At 43.7% G+C, this 24,470-nt stretch overlaps 1 protein-coding gene across 2 annotated transcripts in view; it reads right to left on the reverse strand.

The window, feature by feature from the left end:
* The window catches only part of SLC1A7 (solute carrier family 1 member 7), an 85,767-nt gene that overhangs the window by 41,289 nt on the left and 20,008 nt on the right, over window positions 1–24,470 (reverse strand). For both annotated transcript variants that reach the window (XM_070745880.1, XM_070745881.1), the window contains one exon: window positions 14,295–14,510. In XM_070745880.1, the coding sequence (XP_070601981.1) occupies window positions 14,295–14,510 (216 nt within the window). The remainder of the gene's footprint in view (window positions 1–14,294; window positions 14,511–24,470) is intronic.

Consider the following 24,470-nt stretch of genomic DNA (forward strand, 5'->3'; position numbering starts at 1 on the left):
CCCCTCTGTTCTGCCTTGCTGACACTACGCTTGGAGAACTATGCATAGTTTTCAGTACCACATCAGGGGAAGGTGACAAGAAGACATGGTATATCCTCTTTGGTATAGGATTGATCTAGAAGACCACCAAGGTTCTATTTTGACTGACTGACTGACTGACTGACTGACTGATTGATTGATTGATTGATTGATTGATTGATTGATTGATTAACTGATTGGCTTGAGGATATGTCTTATGAGGACAAGCCAAAGGAACATGAGATGATCAGTCTGAAGTCAGCAAACTTAGGGGAATCCCCATAGCTCCTCCATAGGACCAGTACCGGACCAGTACCAGGACCACGATGGGAAGGTGCAATCAAGATGTTCATGGACCATCTGTTATGGCCACAAACCAGTACAAGCTGCCAGATTTAGATGGCATCTAAAATTTAATGGATCATAGTTATCCAAAGCATGAAGGCCAATGAGTTTGATTCCCTGAAGAGGCTTTGAATTCTCATAGAACAACATCTGGCTTCTCACCTCTGAAGATGCCCCATAAAGATGAAATAGGTAACATCCTATCTCCTATGTTCTTATCTGAGAACACACAGGCTATATACTATGTTTTTTAAAGGAGAAATTTCTCCTTCCTGAAAGATGGTGGAGGGCATCTCATAACAAAAGTTCAACCTATTATCCAAAGCACCTGAAGGTAGAACAAGAAGCAATGGATAGAAACTAATCGAAGAGAGATCCAACTTAGAAATTAGGAGATTTCCTGATAGTTAGAACAATGAATCAGTGGAATGGTTTTCTTCCAGAAGTTGTAAGTGATCTATCACTGGAGGTTTTAAAGAAGAGACTGGACAGCCATTTGTTTGGAAAGATCTACAGTCTCCTGCTTCATGAGAAGGTCCCTTCCAACTTTGTTATTCTGTTATTTCTGTTAAGGACTAGGGAGAAAGGATAGCAGTCTTGCAAAAAGTTTTTGGAGAAGAGCGGCTTACAAATCTAAATAATAATGATAATAATGATGATAATAATGATAATAATGATGATAATAATGATAATAATGATAATAATGATAATAATGATAATAATGATAATAATAATGATGATGATAATAATGATAATAATAATGATAATAATAATAATACTGATATTGATAATGATAATAATAATAATAATAATAATAATAATAATAATAATAATAATAATTTTTAAAAAGCGGTGGCTCACAGCTGCTAAATTGCACAAGACGCCAGTGTGGACAGAAGCAGCTGCTGCTGCAGTGAGCAGAAATGGAGGGGAGCAGACCCCAAAAGGCCACTCTGTCGAGCCTTGCTGTGTGGCGTGGGCACAATGCGTGGGCACATGTTAATGCTCACATTTTCAGCAAAACGAGGGTGGAATTATCTGAATGCCACCACTGGAGAGGACCTATTGAAAAAATCCCCTGATGTTATAATAGGCTAAAGGAGAAGTGGATGGCAAAGGAAGAGATGTTTAGATAGTGTCATCAATATAATGAACATGAATTTGGGCAAAATCTGAGAGACAATTGAGGACACTGGAGCCTGGTGTGCTGTGGTCTGTGGGGCCACAAAGAGTCAGACACAACTTAGTGACTGAACAACAACCTTTTAATTGAAGTGACTGGAATTCTTCCAATATATTTTAAATAGGCTGGTTTTCCACGGTAAATCATTCTTCAAAATTAACTTTCTTGAAATGACCAAAACATACGATAAGGCACTATTTCACTAGAACAGGAGTTTAGGATCACATCAATTCTAGTAGAGTGCAGGCCCTGACAGACACCCTAAACAAATTATTCTGTGCATGGTGGCAATAGTTGTGTTGTGGAGGAGATGCAGTTAGTCTAGAGCCCTTTCTCCACTTTATAGAAACATAAGAACATAAGAGCCATGCTGAATCGGGCCAAAGCCCATCAAGTCCAGCATTCTGTGTCACACAGTGGCCCACTAATTGTCCATGGGGATCTTGAGCAGAAAGAGAAGGCAAGACCCTCCCTTTCCCTTGACTCCCAACAAATGGTACCCAAGGGAATCCTGCCTGCCTCAACCAACATAGAGGTGGCATATGGACATCCGTTTCAATAACCACCATGGATACACTTGGCATCCATGAATCTGTCTAATCCTGCCTTGAAGCTATCAAGGCTGACAGCTGTCAGGACATCTTCTAAAAGTGAATTCCAAAAACCAATGACCCTCTGGGTGAAGAAATATTTCCCTTGATTTGTCCTCACTTTCTTTCCTATGAGCTTTAGGGAGTGCCCCCTTGTCCTAGTATTGTGTGATATAGAAAAGAATTTTTCCATATCTACCTTTTCTATCCCATGCATGATTTTATACACTTCGATCAAGTCACCCTTTAAATGCCGTCTTTCAAGACTGAAGAGACCTGATTTCATAAGGGAGGTGCTCCATTTCCTTGATCATACTTGTTGCCCTTTTTTCAAATTATGTGTGGAAAAAAGCAGCTGTCCTATAAAATTGAGCAAGTTTTTTTTTAATTAGCTCCATGATGTTCTTGGAAAAATTTCAAAAAACAATTTATGCCCATTTTGGAGCTACACTATTGAACATGAGATTTGTGCTACTGCAGTTCTCATTAGTGCTGTACGATACTTTTATTGGAGGTGGGATCTTGGTGCTGAAGTCTTTCAAACTCTCTCAGCAGATTTTAGATAATTATTTATGCAATGATTTTCAAATGGAGACACCGATCTTACAGGAATGGTACTATTTTATTTTATTTTATTTTATTTTATTTTACAGTGATCCCCCGTTTATTGCATCCCCAACCATTGCGAACAGGGTACTTCGCGATTTTTGAGCAATTGCTACCATCTCGATCGTTGCGAAACGCTTTACATGGTACTTCGCGATTTTTGAGCAATTGCTACCATCTCGATCGTTGCGAAACGCTTTACAGGCTACATCGCGATTTTTCAAAAAAAAAAAAAAAGTTAAAAATACAGTACTTGCCCGGTTTTTCCCGCCCAAACTGACCAAACTGACGTGTGGCATTGCTGGTTGGCCGAAATCTCGGCCAATCAGCTTTGCCATTGCAATGGCAATGGTGATACAGCAAAATTTCAGCCAATCACCATTGTCATTGCTGATGGGCAGAAATCTCGGCCAATCAGTGATTTGCTTTCCTTTCCTTTGCAACTTGCAACTTGTGCAGCCGTTTCTGTCTTGGAACTTTGTGAGCTGTTGGTCGGAGCTGTTTCTTGCATTGGAGCTCTGTCTTGGATCTGTTTCTTCGATCTCTTGCTTGGAGCTCTGTCTTGGATCTGTTTCTTCGATCTCTTGCTTGGAGCTCTTTCTTGGATCTGTTTCTTCGATCTCTTGCTTGGAGCTCTTTCTTGGATCTGTTTCTTCGATCTCTTGCTTGGAGCTCTTTCTTGGATCTGTTTCTTCGATCTCTTGCTTGGAGCTCTTTTGTGAAGACTTCGTGGAAGATGGCACCTAAACGTTCCATGCGGAGTGGAGCCGGAGATGCTAAAAAGAGCAGGAAGATGCTGACAATTAAGGAAAAGATTGAACTTTTGGACATGCTGAAAGCGGGACATTCTAATGTAGAGGTTGGTCGGCATTATGGGATCAACGAATCGACTGTGCGATACATTAGGAAAGAGGAGAAGAAGATAAGGCAAAGTTCTCTGATATCATTCAACAAGGGTGCAAAAAGAATAGTGACGCCTAGAAACAAAAGGCTTATGAAGATGGAAGCTGCTTTGTCTGTGTGGGTACAAGACTGCCGCAAAAAGAGCATTGCTTTGGATACCAACACTATAAGAACCAAAGCACAACAATTGTACAACCGTCTTGAAGACACAGAAGAAGGCGATGCAGATGAGGGAAACGCAGGTAAGGGCTGAGGTTTTTTATTCTGTCATTACATACTGTATTTAAGTGTTAAGTGTTAAGGGTGGAAGGATGGATGGAAGGAGGGAGGGATGGATGGATGGGGGGAGGGAGGGAGAGAAGGGAGGGAGAGAAGGAGGGAGTGATGGAAGGATGGATGGAGGGAGGGAGGGATGTTAGGAGGGAGGGAGAGAAGGGAGGGAGAGAAGGAGGGAGTGATGGAAGGATGGAGGGAGGGAGGGATGTTAGGAGGGAGGGAGAGAAGGGAGGGAGAGAAGGAGGGAGTGATGGAAGGATGGAGGGAGGGAGGGAGGGAGAGAAGGAGGGAGTGATGGAAGGAGGGAGGGAGGGATGTTAGGAGGGAGGGAGAGAAGGAGGGAGTGATGGAAGGATGGATGGATGGAGGGAGGGAGGGATGTTAGGAGGGAGGGAGGGAGAGAAGGAGGGAGTGATGGAAGGAGGGAGGGAGGGAGGGATGTTAGGAGGGAGGGAGAGAAGGAGGGAGTGATGGAAGGATGGATGGATGGAGGGAGGGAGGGATGTTAGGAGGGAGGGAGGGAGGGGAGGGATGGAAAGACTGTATGCTTTCATTCAAGTCACTTCTCTCTCCCTTTCCTGTCATTCTCTGTAGATGACTCTGAAGACCCCCAGCCATCAACATCTTCTGCTTCTTCAGCCCAAGCCACATTCACAGCAAGCAAAGGGTGGTTTGACAGATTTCAACGGCGCTATGGCCTGAAGAGTGTGTCATTGCATGGAGAAGCTGCCTCAGCAGATACAGGTGCAGCTGAAAACTTTGTCCGGCACACCTTTAGAGATCTAATTGCAGAAGGGGACTACCATCCAGAACAGGTGTTCAACATGGATGAAACAGGCCTGTTCTGGAAGAGGATGCCTTCACGGACTTTCTTGATGCAAGATGAAGCCAAAGCCCCTGGCTTTAAGGCCATGAAAGATAGAGTGACTTTGGTCATGTGTGGGAATGCAGCAGGCTTTTTGCTGAAGCCAGGGCTAATTTATAAGTCACAAAATCCAAGAGCCCTCAAGAACAGAAATAAGAATGCATTGCCAGTGTACTGGATGCATAATCCTAAAGCATGGATTACAAAACCCCTCACGCGGGACTGGTTTCATCACTGCTTCATCCCACAGGTGCAGGTTTATTTGGCTGCCAAAGGACTAGATTTCAAAGTGCTTCTCCTAATGGACAATGCCGGAGGCCATGATGATCTGGCAGATGAACATGATGGGGTGCAAGTCGAATTCTTGCCACCAAACACCACATCGCTTATCCAGCCGATGGATCAAGGTATTATCCGCGCATTTAAGGCACTGTACACACGCAATTCTCTTGGAAGCATCGTGGCAGCAATGGATGCTGATGCAAACTTCACATTGAAGGCCTACTGGCGTCAGTACACAATTGCATCTTGTCTGACGAACATTCAGAGTGCCTTAGTGGATATGAAGTCGCAGACAATGAATGCCTGCTGGAAGAAATTGTGGCCAGAAGTGGTGCATGATCACAGGGGATTTGCTCCCGAAGAAATCCAAGATGCTGCAGTCCAGAAGTCTGTGAAGCTGGCACAGGCACTGGGTGGAGAAGGCTTCGTTGACATGACACCAGCGGAAGTCAATGGTTTGATAGATGAGCATGGCCTACCGCTGACAGACAAAGATCTGGAGGAGCTGACCAGGTCAGCGAGTGAAGAAGAGGAGGGAGTTGTAGAAGCTGAGGAAGAAGAAGATGTTGGCCTAACGCTAGAGCGGCTTGCAGAAATGAACAGAACTGCTGCACATCTGCAACGCATGGCGGAACTTTGGGATCCCAACATGACTCGCTCTATACACTTTAAGGCCTCCCTTGACAACACCATTGCACCATACAGAGCCTTGTTAGCCAAGCAAAAGAAAACGCGCCAACAACTGCCCATAACTATGTTTCTCACGAAAACCAAGAGGTCTGCCACAACATCACCTGCAGCGTCCATTGTAGACATGGTGATAGAAGAAGATCCCGATTTATCCTAGTTATGCTAACCCCCCCCCAAAAATGTAAAAAATAAATAAATATTTTTATTGTTTCTATCAGGATGACTAAGTGTATTCAATGTGTACAGGTTACAGGTACAGGTAGAGGTACAGTAAGGGGATGGGAAATGGTAATTTGTGGGTTGAAAGTGTTGGGACTGAGTGGCATAGAGAAGAATGAATGACTGAGTGAATGAAATTCAAACACAGGTGAGGGCTGGGGTTTTTTATTCTGTCATTGTTTAAGTGCTTTTTACTAAAGGAAGGAGGGAGGGATGGAAGGAGGACATGAGAGCCAAAAACCAGGTAAAAAATGGGCTTTAAAATCAAAAGTGGCAGGTTTACTCACTGAGAGCTAGGAACTTGACCAGAAGAAACCCTGTTAAAAATGGGCTTTAAAATCAAAAGTGGCAGGTTTTACTCACTGAGAGCTAGGAACTTGACCAGAAGAAACCCTGTTAAAAATGGGCTTTAAAATCAAAAGTGGCAGGTTTTACTCACTGAGAGCTAGGAACTTGACCAGAAGAAACCCTGTTAAAAATGGACTTTAAAATCAAAAGTGGCAGGTTTACTCACTGAGAGCTAGGAACTTGACCAGAAGAAACCCTGTTAAAAATGGACTTTAAAATCAAAAGTGGCAGGTTTACTCACTGAGAGCTAGGAACTTGACCAGAAGAAACCCTGTTAAAAATGGGCTTTAAAATCAAAAGTGGCAGGTTTTACTCACTGAGAGCTAGGAACTTGACCAGAAGAAACCCTGTTAAAAATGGGCTTTAAAATCAAAAGTGGCAGGTTTTACTCACTGAGAGCTAGGAACTTGACCAGAAGAAACCCTGTTAAAAATGGGCTTTAAAATCAAAAGTGGCAGGTTTTACTCACTGAGAGCTAGGAACTTGACCAGAAGAAACCCTGTTAAAAATGGGCTTTAAAATCAAAAGTGGCAGGTTTACTCACTGAGAGCTAGGAACTTGACCAGAAGAAACCCTGTTAAAAATGGGCTTTAAAATCAAAAGTGGCAGGTTTTACTCACTGAGAGCTAGGAACTTGACCAGAAGAAACCCTGTTAAAAATGGGCTTTAAAATCAAAAGTGGCAGGTTTACTCACTGAGAGCTAGGAACTTGACCAGAAGAAACCCTGTTAAAAATGGACTTTAAAATCAAAAGTGGCAGGTTTACTCACTGAGAGCTAGGAACTTGACCAGAAGAAACCCTGTTAAAAATGGGCTTTAAAATCAAAAGTGGCAGGTTTACTCACTGAGAGCTAGGAACTTGACCAGAAGAAACCCTGTTAAAAATGGGCTTTAAAATCAAAAGTGGCAGGTTTACTCACTGAGAGCTAGGAACTTGACCAGAAGAAACCCTGTTAAAAATGGACTTTAAAATCAAAAGTGGCAGGTTTACTCACTGAGAGCTAGGAACTTGACCAGAAGAAACCCTGTTAAAAATGGGCTTTAAAATCAAAAGTGGCAGGTTTACTCACTGAGAGCTAGGAACTTGACCAGAAGAAACCCTGTTAAAAATGGACTTTAAAATCAAAAGTGGCAGGTTTACTCACTGAGAGCTAGGAACTTGACCAGAAGAAACCCTGTTAAAAATGGGCTTTAAAATCAAAAGTGGCAGGTTTTACTCACTGAGAGCTAGGAACTTGACCAGAAGAAACCCTGTTAAAAATGGACTTTAAAATCAAAAGTGGCAGGTTTACTCACTGAGAGCTAGGAACTTGAGAGCAGGAAAAAACCATGAAAAATAACCATTGCCAGCCTCCGAACTGCCGTCGCCCCACCGTCTGCGCACGCGCGGACTTAAAATAATTTAAAAAAAAGATCGCGCATGCGCAGACGGTGTTTTTACTTCCGCAGCGCTACTTCGCGAAATTTCGCTCATTGCGGAGGGTCCTGGAACGGAACCCTCGCAATAACCGGGGGATCACTGTATTTTATTTTATTTTATTATTTTATTTTATTTTATTTTATTTTATTTTTTCATTCATTCATTCATTTAAATGGGACGATTTGGGCAGCACAGAGATCAATGCCTATATATTCAGATTCTCCTGGAAGATATGCTGCTCTTAAACATCCTTCTCATAGTGATGCCCTTATATTTCTTCATCTCTTTCATATTCTCTCTTAACCAAATGGGAACAAATAAGCTGCTAAGACAATATCAGTATTTAATTCTGTAAAGCTATTAACTGAATACTGCTGATCTTTGTTCTGCTGTAACTTGTCTATGGTAGCTGGAAAGAAGGTTTTATTGCCAGAAAGGTCCCATCCAGAAGTGAAATGCTCCAGGTTCGCTTGTGCCTATCAATCATTGGAGAACTGGTCGCCAAGGTAGTGTGAGGCTCCGCCCATCTTCATGGACGCTGCCATTTGGGGTTTTTTATCCTCTGTGTATGCGCAAAGCACTCTGTGCATGTGCAGAGGGTAAAAGAACCCAGCATCCGGGCAGGTGGGCGGAGCCTCGTACTGCCTTTGAGACTGGCTCTCCAACAACCAAGAGGCATGAGTGAACCAGGAGCATTTCACGCCAGGTCTTGTCATGTTTCAAAGAGATGCCATGATTTTCTTTCTTTTCCATTTGCTGAGGTGATGTATTTCCTTTTGCTTGCCTTCAAGCTTTTTTGGGTCAGCGGCCTTAAGCTGCTTGTCTCCTGAGCAGAAATGACTGGGAATAAAGCTGGTTTAAGACATGTCTGTAAAGATTTCATTTTTCAGCTTTGATAACAATGCTAGCCAAGTATATTGTCTGAAAAGCAATTACATGCTCCTCACTAACTGATCAGTTTCCGGGATTGTTTACCATCCCTTTTACCATCCCTTCAGATTGTGCAGAATGCAGCTGCGAGAGCAGTCATGGGCTTCCCAAGGTATGCCCATGTTACACCAACACTCCGCAGTCTGCATTGGTTGCCGATCAACCTCCAGTCACAATTCAAAGTGTTGGTTATGACCTATAAAGCCCTTCATGGCATCGGACCAGAATATCTCCGAGACCGCGTTCTGCTGCACGAATCCCAGCGACCAATTAGGTCCCACAGAGTGGGCCTTCTCCGGGTCCCGTCAACTAAACAATGTCAGTTGGCGGGCCCCAGGGGAAGAGCCTTCTCTATGGCGGCCCCAACTCTCTGGAACCAACTCCCCCCAGAGATTAGAACTGCCCCCACCCTCCTTGCCTTTCGTAAACTCATCAAAACCCACCTTTGCCATCAGGCATGGGGGAACTGAGATATCTCCCCCGGGCCTATACAATTTATGTACGGTATGGTATGTTTGTACGTATGTCTGCTTAATAATGGGTTTTTTAAAATATTTTAAATTGTAAATTATTAGATTTGTTATGAACTGTTTTACTCTGCTGTGAGCCGCCCCGAGTCTACGGAGAGGGGCGGCATACAAATCTAATAAATAAATAAATAAATAAATCCCACCATGCTGAGGAAAGCAACCTGGACCTCTTTTGTTTCTGTTTTGTAAAACAGAGTTACCTTGAAGTAAGGTGGGGGGGGGAGCATACATTTTACAAATAAAATAAAGGCCCAATGTTTCATCAGTCCACCTGTCTACTGTTTACAACATAGTCCTTTCAGCAGTTCCAAGAAGGTTCCCCATTCATTTGAATTATTCAGATGACTCTGAGGGCACCCAAAAACTAGCTGAATTCCACCACATGTCTATGTTTAATTACAGTTTACCACTAATTAACATGGGAAGGAGGGTACATTCAAGGACATACAGTTAACAAACATGTCAGCTGCATGCATGCTATGCAAATTTTCTATGACCCTGAGCTATGCAAATTGCTCAGGGCCATTAAAAGACTCACTCACTGCTTAATTCTAATGGCTTTGGTTATATTTCCACTTAGCTCTGCTTCCTGTTATAAACAGCTTTAAATTTGATTTCCAGGTCTTTGAAAGCTGAATCAACAAGCATGATAAACATTCTCACTGTCAACACCGAGATTCCAAAGTTTCTTCTGAGAATAGAAATGTATTTATGTTCAGTTACTCATAATTTACAAGAGAGAGAAAGAAGCAAAAAATAAAAGAACATAAAGAACTAATTAAGGAGCCTTCATCAAATAATTTTGTATGAGGGAAGAATCAAATGCTGCTGAAAAGATCATAATTCAGTAGCAGATGTTGTCTATGGACAAAGTCTCAGCTTCCGTTTCTAACTCTTTCAATTGAAAAGATCAAATAGCAGGTAATGAAAAATGCCCCATCTGAGACTAGAAGCCAGTCAGTATATGGAATTAGATACAGTGGTACCTCTACTTAAGAACGCCTCTACTTAAGAACTTTTCTAGATAAGAACCGGGTGTTCAAGATTTTTTTGCCTCTGCTTAAGAACCATTTTCTACTTAAGAACCCGAGCCCGGAAAAATTTCCCAGGAAATTTGAGAGCGAACACAAAGGCCCCGCCAATTTCCTGCCATTCCCCCTGGGTTTCTCTCTCTGGCGCAGTGTATGGAAGGCGCGTGCTCCTCCTCGCCACCTCACAGTCCCTCTTATTTTTAAGCCTTAAAGTTTTGGATTTTTTTGATTCCCCTCACCTCACCTTCTTCCTTCAGCAGCGACTGTCCTCCTCCTCCTCTTCTTCCTCTTCCTCCGCCTCCTCCCACCCAAATTCCTAGTTTTTATTTCTTTCCTAATAGGTTTGCACGCCTTATTTGCTTTTACATTGATTCTTATGGGAAAAAAATCTTCTACTTAAGAACGTTTCTACTTAAGAACCTGGTCACGGAACGAATTAAGTTCTTAAGTAGAGGTACCACTGTAGACAAATAATCCGAACTACCAGGAAGAATTTGGGGGGAAATATTCACAAATGCAATCATCTTAATGTGCACTTGATTTAATGTCATTCCATTACTTAAAATAATATTGTTAGATTAGAGATTAAAATAAAATTGATTTCCTTATACTAAGTAAGAGCCGATCACGAGCTCAGCATACAAAAGGCAGCCTGCAATGCGCCATACCTCTCTTTTAAGATCCTATCTTCATGCTTCATATATACACATATATGAAGAATTATAACTTGCCGTAAGAAAAAAAAATCAGTTTTCTGTCAGTAAGTGTCCAAAATGTATACCCTAGGCCCGTGATGGTGAACCAATGGCAAGCATGCCACAGGTGGCATGAAAACCATCTCTGCAGGCACACGAGTTGTTTCCCAGCGCAGCTCCACTGGGCTCCCACTGGCCAGTTGATTTTGGGGTATCTGCCATGGGATGACGTGTGCATGCAGTGGGGGTCACACAAGCATGCACAGGGGTGGGGGAAGCCTCTGAAGCCTGGGGACAGTGAAAAATGGGCCTCCTGGAGGTTCTGGAAGTCCAGAAACAGGCCCATTTCCATCTTTGGAAGTCCAGAAACAGCCCATAGGAGGCTGTTTTCGCCCTCCCGGAAACTCAAAGAAAGCCTCTGGAGCCAGGGTAGGGTGAAAGAAGAATAATTCCCCATGACACAATATTTCTCATTGCTCAGCATTTTTGCTATTAGAAAGTGTCAGCTAATGTTTAGGAAAAGTCAGTTTCGATCTACTGCTTCTAGGTTTGCCTTTATACTAGTAGGAAGACTCAGCATGCCAGACAGACAATTCTTGTCCTTATTTCCTTTTAACATTTCTCTTCTCCAGATTAACACACACAGCTTTTCAATTGCTTATCTTATCATAAATCTGCTTTCAACTCCATATGTTTGGTTATTTAATAAATACTAAGTCTTTCTTCCTATCTTAAGCAAGCACTGTACTATCTTATATCTTTCCTCAAGCCACACATTTATATTACTTTGGAAACTTAAAGACTTTCCAAATCTAAAAGGGGGTTTAGGGAGAGGAACAGAACAAAAGGATGATAAAGAAAAAGACACCCACAAGTGGTAGGATATGCAGCAAAGAGAAAGAGAAGTAGGAAAGGAGTGTTTTTAATAGGAAAGTGAACACAAGAACAAGGGGGCACAATCTGAGGTTAGCTGGGGGAAAGATTAGAAGTAACATGAGAAAATATTATTTTACTGAAAGAGTAGTAGATGCTTGGAACAAACTTCCAGAAGACGTGGTTGGTAAATCCATAGTAACTGAATTTAAACATGCCTGGGATAAACATATATCCATCCTAAGATAAAATACAGGAAACAGTATAAGGGCAGACTAGATGGACCATGAGGTCTTTTTCTGCCGTCAATCTTCTATGTTTCTATGTTTCTAAGAGCTTGCCTTTTGCAGAATTAGTTGACATTGAGGAAGGGAGACTAAAGGATTTCAAAGAAGATGTACTCAGGCACCTTGATGTTTACAGTAGGTTGATATTTCTGATCAGTTCTGTAATAAATTTCTCCACCATGGATGTGCCAATAAGTTGAAGCACACTATTTTTTATAAAAGTTCAGGTATAACTCTGTCATTATCAGGTTTTTAATGGACGACATATTTTTCTCCTTCTATCAGCTATGACCATCTGGTTGCCCAGATTACAATCTAGGTAACACTTGTAATTTTCTTCTGAGTGTATACATACAAAGCTAAGTGCATCCGAAACCAATAGACTAGGATGAGTAGGGGTGGGGGGGTGAGAGGCTCGCCACGTGGCACAATCAAGGCGCTGCCCTGCACGCGACCTGCTCGAGGCCCCTGGATTCCGCTGGGAAACACAAGCCATGGGGGGGAAAGGCTACCCCCTCTCTCCCCAGCGCTCGCCCTGGTAGCCCGGCAGCGAAACACTCCGGGCGCGCAAAAAGTCATGACCCCGAAATCGGCGGCCAAAACAAACCAAGTGGAGGAAGGGAACAAAAGGGGCCTCTCAGCTGCTGTCGCCCACTCCCTAGCGCTCGCCCAGGCCGCCCCGCACCGAAACGCTCCCGGCACGTTGCCAGCTGGGTTGTCAGAGCCCTGGATCACCTGCCCGGACAAAACACAGGTCCCGAAACTGCGATCCCAGCAGGCAAGCCGACCAAAGCCCCTGCGCGCCCCGCCGCTATATACACAAGGTTGGGGGGGTGTATTGGGGCCGCCGGCCCGCGCCAGCCATCTGACCACCTCCCCCCCCTTTCCCCAAGCAAGCAAACCGGGCGGGAAAAGGTGGATTTCGACGCTCGTGTAGGCGCCGTCCGCGCTGCTGGCAATGAAGAAGGCAATCCAACGAGGAGGCGAGCTCCGTTTTGTGGCGAGCTCGGGGCCAAGAGAAGCCGGGGGGGCAAGCAAGCCCTGATAAAGGGCACACGCCCCGCCCCTCGGCTTTCCCAGAATGCCCGAGCGGCCACTGATTGCTCTGGGGCGTTCCCGCGCTATCGCGGGAAACGCCCCCCAGCTGATGGGGGAGCCGAGTTGGTTCCCGCCATTGGCAATTTTCGGCCAGGCGTTATTTCGCCCGGCCTCTTATTTGCATTAGAATTCAGGCCAAACATTTATTCGTCTCCTTAGCTCTCTTTTACTTACTATTAGCTACCGTGTTTCCCCGAAAGTAAGACAGTGTCTTACTTTCTTTTTACCCCCAAAAGCCCCACTACATCTTACTTTCGGGGTATGTCTTATATTGGAAAAAAATTGAAAGGGTCGCGTTCCCGAAGGCATCTCCCCAGAGTCCAGAAGGGCAGCCGCGGGACAGGAGCCTCGTGAGCCCTTTTCCAAGTTCAACCTCAGGGCTCCAAGTGGCGTGCACGCGTGGAGCCACAGACGCGTGTCGGGGAAGCATGTGTCTGGATGGGAGGAGCCGTTCTGCGCAGTTGGGCAGCCCCACCTACCTGCCGGAAAGGAGACGGGCGAAGGAGGGCTCAGCTCCGGCCGCTCGCCTCGGAGCTGGTTGGCTTCGCTGGCCGCTTGCAGCCGAGCCTCGGCAGGACTCGGTTGCTGGGACGAGCGCCTTCGCTGCAAGCCGCCGCCCGCTCGGCTCACTTCGGACCAGCGCCGTCCTTCGCTTTGCCAAGCCGGGGAAGAGGCGGTGGCGCCGCGGCGAGGCGAAGGCGAGGGGTGCGCGGGGAGCTTGGAAGCGACGTCATCAGGCTCCCCCCCGGCAATACCCCCGTGTTTCCCCGAAAGTAAGACATATGTCTTACTTTCGGGGTACGGCTTATATTAGCCGACCCCCCTGAAACCCCCGATACGTCTTACAATCGGGGGTGTCTTACTATCGGGGAAACAGGGTATTAGGGAAAACAGTGGTCTTGAAGCAAGAAAGGATAAATTCACATATGCCCAAATACATTTGAGTTTAGGGAAGAGAAGGTAGCTCTTAATTTCCAAGTTCTTTTAAATGAATTCATCACTGACATTTAGCATTCATGGATTTTAAAATGTGACCATCCAACACAGTGTCATTGAATATGTAAAATCTAAACCTTCATAAAAACAACGGTGAGAATGTTGTTACCGAATCAGATCCAGCAATGCATCTGCAGAACTCATGATTGGCTTTGCACCTTCTTCGGTGTCTTCCTTCTGGGCTGCCCCACCAGGATGGATAATAGAGACCATAATGATTCCCACAATCACAGCCACAAATGTAGTCCACAGGTAGTAAGTAACAGTAATGATGCCTAATCGACTAGATGTTTTAGCATCCAGAGCTGCTAGTCCTGACATCAAGCTGTGGAAAGAAAACACGAAGTATGTATTATTATTTTTTCTCCGCCTTCCTTTTTTCCTTTCTTATTCAATTATGTCTATTACTATATTCATGGAAAGGACAACAAATTTCAATCTAATCTCTCCTTGAGGAAAGGTGATTAATGGAGGACTTGCTTTAGACTTCTTTTGTAGGAGACTATAGGAAAGAGCTGACCAGGAAAGAGTTAGCAGAAAGCCTTATTTGAAACTTAAATGGAAGATTCAACATTCACAACCTATGTGGTTAATTCATACTCTGTATTCAGCTTTCAAGGCCTAGGTTCAATTAAAATAGAGGAATCACATTGACTCATCTCTACAATTTGACACACTGAGCAAGTATGTACTCTATTTTGTTTTAAAATAGAGAATATCATATATCTTTTTTAGCCTCAATGACAGCTGCATACTTAATGAATCTAGCTATAACATGATGTCAGAAAGAAGTCACTAAACTTTAGTGACCTTTAATTCTAACAGGCAGCACAATAACCCAGAAATTAATTGAAATCTAAAGTCATGCAAGCAATCAAAACATAAACATAAATGGCAAACCATAAATAATTTTAAGCATTTTAATTGTGTAAACCATTTACTCTGTGACAGAATTGCTATTTAATAAACAAATGTCTTAATCTCTTCCAATTCCACCCAACATTTTCTTTATTTTATTTTTTCATTATCAGATAAGCAAACAAAATGGGTTGTTATGTGCGAGTCCAAACAATCTATTCTCAGTGTATAGTACAGATTATACCACATCTAAGAAAAAATAGCTTTTGCAACCATGAAATGACTCTAAGATCTGATCCTGCAAACAAATGAAAAAGCACTTTGTAGCTATTTCATCTGCTTGACTTTTGTAGAAAAAAAGAGGTGTCACAGGATATTCCCGTGCGTTCCAAAAGTAATGCAATTATTTTTTTATAGTAATTTATTGAACAGATTTGCACAAACACTTAAAATTATTCAAAGTACTGTCCTTGGGCTTCTAACAGTTTTTCCAGCAACTCTGCCATGAACGGTACGCGCCCTGGAAGGCGTCTTCGGGAATTTCTCACAAGGTCTTCGTCACGGCTGATTGGATCTCTTCTATGGATGAAAAACAGGTTCCTTTCAGGGCTGGGAACAAAAAGAAGTCTGCTGGGGTGACGTCAGGACTATGGGGGGGTGGGGAAGCGTTGGCACCTGGTGTTTGGCCCAGAACTCACGGACTCATAGTGCTTTGTGGCAAGGTGCATTTTCCATCCATAGCCATGACAAAACCTTGTGAGAGGTCTCTGAAGACGCCTTCCAGGGCACATACCGGTCATGGCAGAGTCACTGGAAAAAAATGTGTAGAGGTCCAAGGACAGTACTTTGAATAATATTAAGTGTTTGTGCAAATCTGTTCAATAAATTACTTTTATTGAACAGATTTATTGAACAGTTCCAAAAAATAATTGTAACGCACCCTGTATGAAAGAGAATGACACTGTAACATTAGATGAATGACCAATTCTTTATAAATTGCCAAAGCACTATTCATATTATGAATGAATTGTTTGGGTTTCTGGTACAGCTATAATTTTTTCCAGATTTGGAAAGTCGTACGAATCCACATCAATCCACAATGATGATGCAGTTTTATAATATATGCAAACTGAGATTAAAATGATTGGGATGCTGAATTTTTATAAAATAATTGTTGGATTTCAAATTTAAGGAATCTAAACGAGGCAAAATAATAAGAGACACTAATTTACCAGGTGAAATCCTTAGATAGAATAAAACAAGATATTCTGTTAAGTACAGAGAAGATCAAGGCCAGGGGTTACAAACCCTTGGTCCATGGACTGGTACCAGGCTGCAGCATGCCAGAAACTGGGCCATGCAAACAAGCAAAGCCCCATTTGTGGGATGCAGGTAGTACATAAAACCATGCCCCCACTGGTTCGCGGAAAAATCTCTCTCCACGGAACAGGTTCCTGGTGCCCAAAGGGTTAAGGGTCATTGATCTAGGCTGTTTATCGTCCCATAGAAATGACAACACTCTTAGATTCCTCTAAGTATAGTTTTCTAGTGAGGCATCTAGCTGTCAAAACACAACCCAGTTGTTCTTTATCAGTACACGTTGCAGCAAATCTGAGATGAAATCAGGATTGTTAAAGCTTTCAACACACCTTATTAACAATAGCCAAACTAACAATTATTAATGAATTATTTTTTATAATGTAGTGACTATCATTTAATGAAGTCATGTTGAAGTAGCGTTTATGCTCCGGCATAAAACAATGAAAACCTTGTGTCCTGAAAATTAATAATTTTTATATGTATATTTGTCAATTTCTATATTCCAGGTTTTGTTTGTAGATCAATGTAATATATATATATGTGTGTGTGTGTGTGTGTGTGTGTGTGTAAGATTTTATTGTATTTAGTTTCACTATATATTAGCACATGCCCTCTTTTCCAGAAGCTTTATTAATATCAAATACTAGAAAATTATCCATGATTACAGTTACAATATAACTTCCCAGATGTTGAGAATATTAAAGTACTCTTTCAAGTAATGAGAAAATGATAGTTGATCACTAAGAGAAGGCAATGCTGGAATGATTATTAAAAAAACAAACATGGTTTTTTGCTTATTGTAATGGATTAAAAGTAGCAGATTTACAGTTTAAACAAAACAACCAAAAGAAAGAAACCCAAAAGCCTCTTTTAAAAGGAAGTTAGAAAGACTGAATGTTCCTAAAAACAGATAAATTAATCATAATTCTTCCAAAAAGCAGTTTAGGCCATTTCAATTGCCAAGGACATAAATCTGTTTCTCCTATGTTATAATCTAACCTTCCAGTTTACAGGATCAGAAGGGAGAGAGAGAGAAGGAGAGGGAGAGAGACAGAGAGAGACAGACACACACAGAAAAAAAAATAAAGTTCAATTGCAAAATGTAATTCAAGTTAAGCAGAGAGATAATCAAACTTGAGTACTTTAGAACTAGTTACAGATTATTATGGAAAACTAGTTATCAGCATTCCATCACCCCAAACTATAGGTAGGCTTTAACTACCAACCATTATTTTAGTGGTCAAAATTATAAAAGCACTGAAAAAATGACTTCTCCCCATTTTTGACATCGATGAGTGTTGCAACATCCCCATGGTCACATAACAACATTTGGTTGTTTAGCATCTGGCCTTTACTTATGTCAGCTTCACAGCCCTGGGATCATGTGATCACTTTTTCTGAGTGTCGAGCCAGCAAAGTCAATAGGGAAGCCAGATTCAATCAACAAATGTCTTACTAATGTTGGAAGAAATGTTCATCCACGTTCAGTTGCAAGCAGAGGTGGGTTCCTCATGGTTCAGACTGGTTCGCCTGAACTGGTAGCGACCTGCTGGAGTTGTCACAATGATGTTAAGGAACTGATTAAATCAATGTTGGTCTGAGGGCACAGCCATCTTTTTTTGGGGGGGGGGGGGGTTCATTTTTTCTGGATTTTTTTTCTTCTGCACATGAGGGCTTCTCTTCTCACCCTGGAGCTGAAAGTCTTTTGTGTTGTAGATAAGCTGGCCCAGCCTTTGTCTTGTAAATAGGTTGGTACTAAAATATCTGTTGGGGAGCCAGGGAGCTGAGGCTCTGAGTTTATGTCTTTAGAAACATCTCTCTCCTTTAGAGAAAATATAATATTCTGCTTTTTAAATATTTCCCAGAACATTCCATTTTTCTAGAAGAGGGGTGGGTGCTAACTTCCTAAACTAACTTAACAACTACAGTGATTCACTTAACGAGTGTGAGAAGAAAGCTCATAAAATAGGCAAAACTCACCTAACAACTGTTTTGCTTAGCAATTTTGAGTTCAATTGTGGTCAAAAATCAAGAAGTACCTGGAATAATCTTCAGGTGTAAATCCCACAAGAATTCCAAGATAAATTAATCTTTATTTGATATTAAAAAGTAACAATTTCTGTTAAGGTTTCTTCACAATTCCACACCCCTCACTTCCAACCCATTCTAGAGCTTTCTCTACTGAACCTCTTATGCAGTGATGGGCTCCTACGAGTACGGTCAGCTAAGCAGAACTGGTAGAAAAATTTTGGTCAGGTACGCAGAACAGGCAGAAAAATTTTGATTCCTCCCCCCCACCTTCTGGGCTCTGGGTTTTTCCTATCGCAGTAAAGGAGATTGAATGTGTATAATTTTAGAAGAGCTGTGCATGCTTGTGTGTGTGTGTGTACATACACATACAGTTTATATAGTAGATAATGTATATTTTTATGTGCCTGTATGTAATATGTATGTACTACATATATGGCATATATACATAGAATTAAATAGTATATTTTGGATGTTCAGTAATAGTAAATAGGGAAATTGTATCTCTTTGAGGCAAGGAGAGGCCAGGCACCCTAACTCTAATCCAAGCCGTTGACGTGAATGATAAGTTGGCCACCTTTAAGCCAGTCACGTGACCTTTAAGCCACCCCCCCAATCAGATGATCTTCAATCCACTCCCACCTGGTCACATGGCTGGCAAGCCACGCCCACAGTATGGTAGTAAAACCTTTTGCAGTCCTTCACTGCTCCTGTGCTAAAACTAGTTGAAAATCTGATACTCCAGCTTCCTTCTGCTAAGTCCTCTTCCTGTATTTATTTCACATTTACTATTATAAACCGCATTAAATATTTTCAACTTCCTTTGCAAACTAGATAGTCGTACACTTCCAGTGACATAGTGTATACTGTAGCTCAGATGTGGCAACTAGCACTGCACAAGGCAAGTTGTTTCCTTTGTTAAGTTAAACTATGGGATTTACTGGCATCTGAAGAAGTGATCTGTCTCATTGTAAATAGATTTAAGAGAGGATTAGACAAATTCAGGAAAGGATTAGACAAATTCATCTATCCTCTGGAACATCTTGCCCCTCTGACCTTTTGTAAGGGTCTAAAGACCTGGTTCTGCCAGTTGGCTTGGGCCATCAATGGGGGAACGTCATAGTGAAAGTGACAGATTGACTAACAACAGATCCCACCTCATCCCCATCCTGCCCCCCCCCCCACAGGTCAGACGATTGTAAGCCACCCAGAGATACCCTGTGGAAAGATGGGTCATAAACAAAACAAAACAAACAACAAACAACAAGACGTAAAGTTCTATGAAGTTTCAAATGTTTTGGCCAGCCGCTCCTGAGATTTTTTTTTTTTTAATTACTTAGCCTTTTCTACAATCCTGAAATTTCCTGATGAACTTGTATTTACTCTTTTCCAAGATCAGTTAAGGCCTGCCACTTCTTATGACAGGTATTTTATACAAAAGAAGAAAGACACATAACGAAGCCTATTGCAAAAGATAGCAATTTTGTCTACTATCTACAGTACAAAATTTACTTCTTACAGTCCTAGAATTACACACAGACAACACTAGCATAAAGAAGAAATGATCTACATTAAACTCTGGAAGTCAAGTAGACGCTATTGCCTCACAGCTTTGATTTTGTTTCAAGTATTTATTGAAAAGATGGAAGTGAAGCTGAACCCACAGAAGACTTCATAAAGATAAGCTCAATACTTTCAGCATATAGGTTAGCAAGAAGTTATTAAATAATCATGTCTATTCCACAAGGCTAAATATCTGGAACTTGGCAGGGGATAATATCTTCCAAATGTCAGTTTGAACCATTTTCCAGAGCAGCCATCCTTAAAACAACTTAATTCTGTTCTGTCGGGCTCTCTGGTAAAATCCTCCCAAAAATTCACAGGTACAAATTTCAGACACACACACGTTTGAAAATTCAAAACAATGTTCTTTATAATGAAAATTCACTTAAGCTAAGCCCTCTTTTGGTATAGCAAAGAGCACTCGTCTCCAAACAAACTGGTAATTTATACAAGTCCCTTATCAGTCCTTTGATACTTAGCTTGCAGCTGTCAGGCAATTCAAAGTCCTTCTTTCACAAAGTGAAACACACTTTGTTCTGGTGTAGTTTCAAAGCAGGGAAAAATCAGCACACAAAAAGTCAAAGTCAGTAAAGCAGTCATGAAACACAACAAACCATCAGATAATCCTCCACAATGGCCAAACCCACAGGCTGCTATTTATAGCAGCCTCACTAATTACCATAGCCCCACCCAACCACAGGTGGCCTCATTTTCTTTGATAATAATCTCTCAGTTGTTGTTGCCTATGCATCGCTCTCCGCATGCGTGGCTGTATCATTAACTCTTGTTCTGAATCCAAGGAGGAGCTAGATAATTGATCTCCTTCTCAGCTGTCTGCCACACTCTCCTCCTCCCTGTCACTCATGTCTTCTTGGTCAGAGGAGCCTTCATCAGCAGATTCCACCGGGGGCAAAACAGGCCTGCAGCATGTGGATGTCTCTGTAATAACTGGAACTCACGTATAATTCAGGCCGTTTATTATGAGAACTCGTGCCAGAGCAGGCAGATACACACACTTAAAGTTTCAGCAGAAAGCATAACATTTATACAGCAGACAGGCTGAGGAGCCAACCAATACAGAACAGCATAATCTCCCGCCTGCATTGTTACTTAGTAAACGCGGCCAATCAGCACCTTGGAGAAGGCGCCAATCCCCGCGGCTTTCCTTGCTGCCGGTCGTCAGGCAGATATAACACTCCTTTCTTCTTGGCTGGAGCAAACGTAATCCTTCAGGTAGGCGGGTTTTTTTGAAATCCTGCTGGAGCGTCTGAGCTCTTCCTGACACCCCGGCTTGGCCTCCAACTCTGTCAATCTTTCCCTTAACTCCCTGTGTGGAGAAGCCACTCCTGAACAGATGTCTGGGGCAGGACTTCCCAGTCCCCTGACTTGGGGTGGTAATGGAAACACTTCTCTTTCCAGCAACCCTTCCCCGCTCTCAGTGATTTCCTGATCTTTTGCCCGGTCCACCCTGATTTGGTCCAAGTGCCTTTTCCAAACCCTGCCATCCCTTAATATTGTTTCAAAAGATCGAGGCCCCAATGCTCTGCTTATAGTTGCCCGCTTCCAGTTCTGCCCCCCTGCGTATGCCCGCACATACACCCTGTCACCAACCTCTATTTTCCTTCCCGCTGGATCTGGCCACTGTGCAGCAGGGGCATATAAGGGATGTAACCTGTCCAGGGTAATCCTCAGCTTCCTGCCCATTAACAATTCGGCCGGAGTCTTACCCGTTGCCACACATGGCGTGGAGTGCTGAGCCATTAGCAACTCCGTGACTCTCTGGTGCCATGACCCTTGTGGCATCCGTTTGAGGGCATCCTTGGCAGAGCGTACCATGCGTTCCGCCTGCCCATTTCCGGCGGGATGCCAAGGCGATGCCAGGGCATGTCTGATGCCCACAGCTGCTAAAAACGACTCAAAAGCCACAGAAGTGAATTGAGGGCCATTGTCCGAGACAAGTATGTCAGGGAACCCATGAGACGCGAACAATGTTTCCAAAACTGTCACAATAGCCATGGACTGAGTAGACCTCAAGCGGGCCACCTCTAACCACTTAGAGTGGGCATCCAAGACTATTAAAAAATTCTCGCCCATAAAAGGACCGGCCAGATCAATGTGTAGCCTTGCCCATGGCCCCGCAGGTGGCTCCCAACTCAATGATTCCGCCCGGGGGGGAAGAGGCCTACTCTCTTGGCACACCTGGCAAGCTGCCACCCGCTGTTCTATCTCCTTATCCATGCCAGGCCACCACACATAGTCCCTAGCAAGCCCTTTCATACGGACAATGCCGGGATGTCCTTTGTGTAACACAGACAGTACATGTGCACGTTGCTTGGGGGGAATTACTACTCTACTACCACGGAGCACACAACCCCTTTCCACTGACAGCTCTAGTTTACTACGAAAATATAGGGCAAATTCTTCCCCAGGAGAAGAGGCAGGCCAGCCTCGGAGAATCCACTGCTTAACCCTAGACAAAACTGAGTCTTTTCCCGTCTCCCTGGCTACCTCCGGAGCTGCCAATAAAACAGGCTCATTCCCAATGGCCAAAACCGTGCTGGCTGGAGCAGGATCTGACAGGAGCTCCGTAAGGGGACATCTACTCAAGGCATCCGCGTGAGCAATGTGGCGGCCCGGCCGGTAAGTCAACGTATAGCAATAATTGGCTAAAAATATTATCCAGCGCGACATGCGCGGAGACAGCACAATCGGACTCTGCCTATTCCCAGCTAGTAACCCTAACAGAGGCTGATGGTCCGTGACAAGCTCAAAGTGCCGGCCATACAGATAGTTGTGGAATTTCCGCACCCCCGCGATCAGAGCCAAAGCCTCCTTATCGATATGCCCATAATTCCGTTCTGCCTTAGCTAGAGTGCGGGAGAAAAATGCCAATGGAGCCTCCTTCCCATCTGGCAACTTATGGCTCAGCACCGCCCCCACGCCGAACTGTGAAGCGTCGCATGTAAGAATTAAAGGCAACGTTGGGGAATACTGGGCAAGTACACTGTTGGAAGTCAGAATTTCTTTTACCGCCAAAAATGCCGACTCTTCCCGCCGCCCCCAATGCCAAGCAGCTTCCTTATCCAGCAGCCTATGGAGCGGCTCAGCGACCGAAGCCTTGTGAGGCAAAAATACGGCATAAAAATTTAATAAACCCAAAAATGCTTGCAGCTCTTGTTTTGACTGTGGCCTCGGCGCCTCCTTAATTGCCCTCGTCTTATCACTTGTGGGGTGGATTCCCTCAGCATCTACTGTGAAACCTAAAAATTCCACACTCGGGACCCCATAAACACACTTTTTTGCCTTTAACTTGAGTCCAGCGTCTCTAAACTTAGACAGTACCTGTCTAGTTCTCATTTCCAATTCCTCCACCGTCCCCCCAGAAACCAATACATCATCGAAATAGGGGACAGTTCCCCCAATTCCATAGAGCAACCGCTCCATGAGCCCCTGGAAAATTCCAGGGGCAATCGACACCCCGAATTGAAGTCGGTTGCACTTAAACACCCCCCGGTGAGTAATTATCGATTGCGCCTCAGCAGTTTGGGGGTCCACAGGTAACTGCTGGTACGCTTGCGTTAAATCCAGCCTTGCGAACAACCTGCCCTTCCCTAGTGAGTGGAGCAGCTGCTGCACCACTGGCAGGGGGTAGGAATGATGTGCAAGCGCCCGGTTGATAGAACATTTATAATCGCCGCACAAGCGAATTCCCCCATCCCCCTTGACCGCAATTACCACTGGGGTTTCCCATTTTGCCTGGTCAATAGGTTCTAAAACCCCTTGGCTAATTAATCTATCCAATTCTTCGTCCACTTTGGGCCTCAGAGGAATGGGTACACGGCGGGGTTTAAGTCGGACAGCTGGGACATTAGGGTCTAAGCTAAAAGAAATCAATGAGCCCTTGTAACAGCCCAGGCTGGAATCGAACACAGAGGGAAATTCCTTGGCCCACCTGTCAAAACCCGTCTCCTCCCTTACTGCATTCACTCCCGTAACAGATAATCCCAGAGCAGTAAACCAGTCCAAACCCAGCAAATTGGCAAAAGGCCCATTCACGATAATTAAAGGTAATTTGCCTGTAAAAGCCTTAAATTGAACAGTAAAGGTACCCTCCCCCACAACAGGGATCTGAGTTCCCTGATAGTCCTTGAGGTTGAGCTGACACGGCCGAAGTTGAGACTTCCGTAGCGCGGGAAAACATCGCTTTGCCGTCGACCAGGACACCAGGGATCGGGCGGATCCAGTGTCAACTTGCATCGGGCAAACAGTGTGGCCCAGGCGCACAAACACGGAAATCTTGTCCACCGAGGAGGACGTCTTTCTCACGTACGCTGTAGTCGAACGCGGAGAAGTAAAAATAGCATTGCAGTCTTCCCGGCGAGAATACGAGGACCGTCGCTGCCACCGAGAGCCTGAGTTAGAATAGTCTTTTTGCTCCCTCTGAGCCGGCGGAGGAGATCTACGGGACCGGCAAACCTTAGCGATATGCCCTTTTGCACCACAGCGCCAGCAAGAA

The sequence above is a fragment of the Erythrolamprus reginae genome, chromosome 3, assembly GCF_031021105.1.
Source record: "Erythrolamprus reginae isolate rEryReg1 chromosome 3, rEryReg1.hap1, whole genome shotgun sequence".
In the NCBI taxonomy this organism is placed as follows: Eukaryota; Metazoa; Chordata; class Lepidosauria; order Squamata; family Dipsadidae; genus Erythrolamprus; species Erythrolamprus reginae.